This window comes from Nanorana parkeri, unplaced genomic scaffold (genome assembly GCF_000935625.1).
Source record: "Nanorana parkeri isolate BGI_ZX_2015 unplaced genomic scaffold, ASM93562v1 scaffold1215, whole genome shotgun sequence".
In the NCBI taxonomy this organism is placed as follows: Eukaryota; Metazoa; Chordata; class Amphibia; order Anura; family Dicroglossidae; genus Nanorana; species Nanorana parkeri.
The window spans coordinates 254,155-261,227 of record NW_017307483.1 but is presented as its reverse complement, the minus strand read 5'-3'; the positions used below and the strand labels follow the sequence as shown (position 1 = coordinate 261,227).

The 7,073-nt window shown below is 51.3% G+C and overlaps 1 protein-coding gene across 1 annotated transcript in view; it reads left to right on the top strand.

Moving 5' to 3' along the window:
• The first annotated feature begins 4,655 nt into the window (after window positions 1-4,655).
• Window positions 4,656-7,073, top strand: part of LOC108797033 (glucuronokinase 1-like) — a 29,419-nt gene continuing 27,001 nt past the window's right edge. The window contains exon 1 of the mRNA XM_018568597.1: window positions 4,656-4,773. Within this exon, the coding sequence (XP_018424099.1) occupies window positions 4,717-4,773 (57 nt within the window). The 5' untranslated portion in view covers window positions 4,656-4,716. The remainder of the gene's footprint in view (window positions 4,774-7,073) is intronic.

Sequence of the window (7,073 nt, the reverse complement as noted above, 5' to 3'; positions counted from 1 at the left end):
GGGGGGGGGGGGGGGATTCTTGCATCGGGGCCCTGAGGTCACTAGATACGCCACGGGGTTTTGCGTTCCCATAAGTCTATGGAGATGCAGAACGTGCTTGAAGCGGGTCACAAGGAGGTCAACTGCAGGTCAAATGCCCCTTTCAATGAGTTCTGAATGTTCTCTAACTGGTGCCATCAACACAAGTCCATCAAGCCCTTCGTTATAATCTCCTTCGTCATTGCCACCAATCAGAGAGCCAGCCTGGTAAGGGGTAATGGGGGAGGGGGGGGGATTCAGGGACACTCTCTTTGTAATCTCTGACAGGCTAAGGGTCTTTATAAAAGTTTAAAGAGCTGAGAGAACATTTTTTGGGGTTTTTTCGCCTCCTACAGAACTCTTTACAAATATCGGGCACCCTCCTGAGTGACATCATGTTAGTGCAGTCAGTTCACTTGGATGTGGCTCACGCTCGCACACGGAAAAGCTGCAAGCGCTGGTGACCTCACTATAAAACCACAAGGACTTCCCAATTTTACAAATGATCTTTATGAGCCCGGACATTACCCAACAAACCCACAAAAGGTCATTCCAGCGACTTAAAAACTGTTACCCTGAAGCACACGTGGACACATAGAGAGTCAAAAGGCTAATGAGTGCCACGGACAAGGGGGCAACGAGGATCTGGGGCTGTGCACGCCGACACCAGGGGTATTCATACCACGAAAAGCACCTAAAACTCTCTCACAGAACTTCTCGTAGTCCTTGTACTTTCTGACTGACCTTCAAACCACCATTGGGGAACCTCTGGACTGCCAACGGTTCATTTCCCACATCCAGAGCCCTTAGCAGTCTTCTCGGCCCTCGCCTCCTTCCAGAGCCCTCTGGTCTTCCAGTAAATGGGCCAAGAGGCAGCGCACATTGATGCCGTGTCACCATAACATGGATATTAATATCTGGTCTTTGAGTCTTCAAAAAAGTTTGCACATGGCTACTGACTAGGGTTGCCACCTGTCCCGGATTCGCCTGGATGGTCCGGCTTTTGAGTCCTGTATGTGCTGTGTCTGGCTTTCAGCTGGCCTGAAACCCAGAAACAACACATACAGGACTCAAAACCCGGACTGTCCAGGTGAATCCGGGACAGGTGGCAACCCTACTACTGACCCGACCAATCAGCAAGGGTGGGCCACACTCACCGACAACTTAGGAGGCTGAGGTAACAGAAAGGGGATGGATAAGGGGGTTAAGGGAATCCCGTACCGGATCACTTCAGACAGCGGAGCAGCTTTGGGAATCCGACCAGTGGAGTGGATGCCGGTTTGGATTTGGCGGATTCGATCCTACAGTAGAAGACTCCGCGAGACTCTAGCCAGTTGGTCCACCAGTCCTCGCCTGTAACTGAACTATTCATCTTTGAGTGGACCTGACCTCTATGCTGGGCTTCATTGCTAATGGATTGAACTGTGTTATAAAACCAGTAAAGTGTTCGGTGCATTGCGGTGCCCCCCAACGCACTCTACAGAAGGTGCCAAAAGGACCGGCACTGCGGTGCCCACAATGCACATACCGGGTGGTGAAAAAAAGGTACAGGTCCAATTTTTGTCCCATTGCTGTTCTAGTTCAATGGGCTTCCTTAAAGGAGAACTATGAGGGGGGTGATTTTCACTTCTCCTCATAGTTCGAGCCGACGTGTGACAATGAAACTGTCACACGTCGGCTCAATAGATCGGGAAGTGAGAGAACACATACCGGCGCTCGCTCACTTCTCCATCCTGTCCCTGCAGATAGCCGTGACTGTCACTCACGGCTCCCTGCAGGGATTCCCCCCTCCCCTGTCCGATCCTCCAGCGCTGACTGGCAGAACGGACGGGGGAGGGGGTGGGTACGGCTGGCTCTGCCTCTAGATAGGCAGAGCCAGCTGTCAATCACGCAGCTGGGTGGATCCAGACAGTAATGCCGGGGTCCGTCCCGGCTGCGGCGGTCTCAGTATACCGCGAGCTGTAGCTGTAGCTCCCTATATACTGAGCTTTGGGTCACGGGAGGATGCTAGTTTGTGTCCCCCCGTGACCCTGTGGAGAACTATGGGGAAAAGCACTGAGCCCATAGTTCTCCTTTAACACAACGCACGTTACCCTGCAAAATACTCCACATAATGCACCACAACCGACCGTGTATGCTGGAGGCCTTTAGGCATTGCTAAAGAAAACATTTGCGGGGCTTCGATTTGGTCCGTGTTCAGGGGGACACGTCAGGGTCAGCGGTTTTACTATAGCCATAGCGGCCCAGGCGACTACAATGGGGCCTGGGGGTGGAAGGGGGCCCCATTAGGTTGCTGAGGCAAATTAAACATAGAAGATGTGAAGATAACACAGTACTGTGTCATTAAGGGTTGGAGTTCTTCCCCAGGAAGTGGAAAGGGTTAATTTTATTGCTTTGTGGTCTTCCGTGAGACAACTGCGACAAGCAACACTTCGGTCTGCGATGTGTTATTTCCTCTGAGTATATATATTCTCACAAGCAACCACTGTATTGAATGATCTCCCTCCCACCTCCGGTACTGTGAGGCGAGGGGAGGGGGTGTCAGAATGTGATGTCATGGAGTCGGGGTGATGCGGAGAGGAAAGGGGGAGACTGCAAACATGTACAGTATACGACATATATGGTAACGGCGACAAAGTATTGGGTTATGATTGATGCCAACAGCGTCTGTAGAGCGGTATTGGTATTACACGGGCCTATTATAAGCTCAGAGACATTCTAGGACCTCCTATTGGTAATGGGCGCAATCTGTCACCAACACGTTCTGAATGCCGGTGTTCTATCAAAGTTTGTGACTGCGTTAGAATGTGTAACCGGTGACGGCCAATCGGCATCGAGCCGGGCCAAACAGCATGGAGCCAGCTTCCCGGCTCCATGTTTCCTCGAGGCACTGCCGGTCAGAGGAAATCTCCCTCTGATACCCGGTATCGGCAACGGTACTAGTATCGGTGTCAGTGCATCCCTACTTTTAAATATACTTTGACGCTCCATCATTCATAGTAACGCATTGCAATCTGTGTATGAGAATCTCGTACTCATCTCATTGGGTTCAAAACTAACTAGCGTCCTCCCGTCACCCTAGGCTCAGTATACCGCGAGTTGTAGCTGTATACTGAGACGCCGCAGCCGGAGCGGATCCCGACATCGATGTCTGGATCCGCCCAGCTGCGTGAGTGACAGCTGGCTCTGCCTATCTAGAGGCAGAGCCAGCTGTACCCGCCCCCTCCCCGTCCGTTCCGCCAGTCAGCGCTGGAGGATCGGAGCGGGGAGGGGGGAATCCAGCCCCTCCCCCGTCACGGCAGAGAGCCGTGACAGGATCGAGAGGTGAGCGAGCGCCGGTATGTGTTCGCTCACCTCCCAATCTACTGAGCCGACCTGTGACAGTCTCATTGTCACAGGTCGGCTAGAACTATGAGGTGAGTGAAAAGCACCTTCCCCCCTCCCCCCTCATAGTTCTCCTTTAAACTCCCAAATGAATCCCGATCAATCGAATATCCATCTGCCAGCAAAGTATCTCTGAGCACTCGCAGCCATCATGTTTCCGAACAGCTCCGACTCTCTCAGCTCGGCAGACTCCAGCAGCCGTCCATCTACTAGCTTGGAGAAGGGAGGAGGAAGGAGGGGGAGCAGGGAAGTGTCTGGCCTTGCTGTGCCTGTGTGTTTGTGGAGACACGCACAGCTTACTAGCACACACAAGGGTGGACCCATAGGACCCTGCAGATCAGGATGTGTTTCTGCAAACGCGGTGCAATGCATTTCAACGCATTTTGTTTTTTCTTTAGTGGCTTGTAGGGGAATTTGTGTACATTTTTGTGCATTCCAGACCAGAAAAAAATTGACATGCATGCATTTTTTCCACGAACGCACTGGAACTAAACCGCAATGGTGGGATCTAAGCTCAGAAATACCATAGGAATACGTTGGCATGCGTTTTCTAATGCAGACAATAAAAGTTCTGGTCCGGACATGGTGTAATTGGGCCTTCGGAGGGGATCTTTTTTTATTTAACAATCCTGGAGTCTGGCGTCCACCAAACACTGAAATATCCGTTTTTGACCCTTTAACAGGCTGTGAGTTATACACAAAGTGATGACATGTGGGGTGAGAAGTGTTCGAGCTGAACTTGTATACAAAGAAGCAAAGTCTCCAGCAATGATACATTTATGACATTGTAACATTTGTATTCCACGCTGTATAGCCGGATGGGAGGAGCTCATGATGGCGGTCCACCGGCGGACGCAGGGGGCACAGAGTGTGGGTTGTGTGCAGGGATGAGAAGGGGTGACGTAGTACATATAGGAGGGGATTATAGAGCTGCAGAGCCTTGTACTGTGTGGGGGAGGGGACAATGGGCACACATTATACATAATACATAAAGATCCCTTATTCAATAATTGGGATGTTTGGAGCCTGCCAGGTCCCTCCTGTGTTGTGACACATGGAATGTACGGAGGAGGAGGAGGAGTGACGGGTTTGCATGAGGGAGGGGGGAGGGGATGGACTATACACCATGTAGTGCTGGCATGGCGGAGGAGGTGTGCAGCTGGACGGACGGGGAAAAGACAAGTTTTCTTTCGTAGTTGCCCCCCCCCCCCGGAGCTCCAGCCGCAGATAATACAGGTCCTCTTTATTCTGCAGCGCCGCTGACCCCTTGTGCGCAGGAGGCAGGGACCGGCGACTGGGTCAGCGCAGGACGCGATGATCTGCATACTGCTGGTGGCTGGACACGGCACGTTGCTGGAGAGTCACATCAAGGTCCATCTCTTGCACTTCCTATCTGATATTATCCTTGTTGTGTATTTACTTTAAGGGCCCGTTCACACCATCGCGCTGTACGTGCGCTACAACGCAGGACCGCGGCGCGCTACAAACGCATGAAAACTACTTATTATAATCAATGAGGCTCGTCACATCAGCGCGCTGGGTCAGAGGGCAGCCCGTTGCTTGCTGCGCAAGTTGCATTCTGGACCAGTTGCGGCGCTGAAAACGCGCTAAAAAACGCAATATGCATTTTTCAAGTCACGTGTTCATATTTCCCATGTGCCAGGAAGACGCATGTAAAGGGAACGCAGACTGAATGTGAAATGCATCCTGCGTCGCGTCGGATATTAATGTCGCGGATTCAAAACGCGTTACGTGCTTTGAGGAAAACACATGTACGTTTTATAACGTGATGGTGTGAATGGGCCCTGAGAATCTGATTCTGTTTGGCTGCTGAGAACCAACAAGGGACATACGGCATGCTGGGACTTGTGGTTGTGCAGATTGGCCAAACCTGTATATTAGAGGGGTTCAGCGCTGATGTATTCACAACCCAAAACTCACCTGTTTCCTTGTAATGGGGGAGGAGCTAATGTACCCAATACCATCACAAACCATGGGGCTGATTGCTGGCTGAAGCAATACCACCAGTAGATGGCGCTGAAGATAATGGGAAACTCCCATGCTCCTCGGCACCATCTAGTGGTGGCAATACCTTGAACGCTATACGTTGGGTGAAAGATTTATAACTCCGCCCCTATGTGTCTCTGCCCATGGCTTCCATTACACCCCGATGAGTCTGTTTAGGTAGATGCAGAACGCGGGGAAGGTTCCCATTGAATTCTGGGAGCCGTTTGTATCCCTTTGTTCAGTCAGTGACATAGCAGGGAGGAGCAGTGACCACAATTCTGAATCAAAATTGAAGCACATGTACCCGGTATAAGGGCAGGTGTGCACCATTTTCCGGACCAGATCTGGAATGCAGCGCATTGCGCTTTTGCAGCGTTTGCATTTATTTTTTTTTAGTTTAAAATGGCCTTACAGGTGCGTTCCATGCGTTTTTGATGCGTTTCTATGCGTTCCAGTCCATTCCAGACCAGACAAAATAGGACAAGCAGTATTTTTCTGGTCTGGCCTGGAACGGACTGCGCTGGTGGGAACAGAGGCCAGAAATAGCATAGGGATACATTGGGACGCATTTTGGGTCCGGAAACAGCCTGATCTGGTCTGGTCTGAGGATGATCCGGACCTGGTGTGAATGGGCCCTCAGGGGCAACCTAAAAGTCAGGTATTTTACGCTGCAGAGAGGAAATGTCCTCCCATGGACAGGAAGTCAGTTGTGCAATGAGAATCTCTTCACCCCCAAAGGTTTAAGATGGCGCCATTTTCAGTTGTAATAAACTCATAAACGTTTGCTGGGACAGGAAGTGAGGGAAAATCTCCCCAATTTGGGGACAACAAGAGAAAAAGGAGCCCGGCAGAGGTTCTATCGCCACCCGAAACTAAAAAAAAAAAATTTTGGTAGTGTTCCACTCCGGATCCAGTTTGAAGGGCAGCTCAGTGTGATAAGTAACATTATACCGGATCCCTACTCCATGACTTAAAGGAGAACTATGGGGTCAGTGTTTTTCCTCATAGTTCTCCTTAGGGTAACGGGAGGACACAAACTAGCGTCCTCCTGTCACCCTAGGCTCAGTATACCGCGAGCTACAGCTCCTTATATACAGAGACGCTGCAGCCGGAGCGGATCCCGACGTAGATGACGGGATCCGCCCAGCTGCGTGAGTGGCAGCTGGCTCTGCCTATCTAGAGGCAGAGCCAGCTGTACCCGCCCCCTCCCCCGTCCGTTCCGCTAGTCAGTGCTGGCGGATCGGAGTGGGGAGAGGGGAATCCAGCCCCTCCCCTGTCACGGCAGAGAGCCATGACAGGATCGAGAGGTGAGCGAACGCCGGTATGTGTTCGCTCACCTCCCGATCTACTGAGCCGACCTGTGACAGTCTCATTGTCACAGGTCGGCTAGAACTATGAGGTGAGTGGAAATCACTCATCTCATAGTTCTCCTTTAACATTCCTCCATCCGCCTCCTCTGCTCTTGTTCTGAACACAATTACCCGATAACTTGCACAATTGCCTCATTGAGCCGAAATCTTCAATTTCGCAGCAGGAGTCACATTGTGAATATTAGTTAGGGGTGGAGTGAGGAACGATTCATCATTATTGGTCTCTATGACCTCAGTGTGAGACCCCAACCTGGTCCTGCGGGGACACCCTACAAGCTGAACTCCTGATTCCCC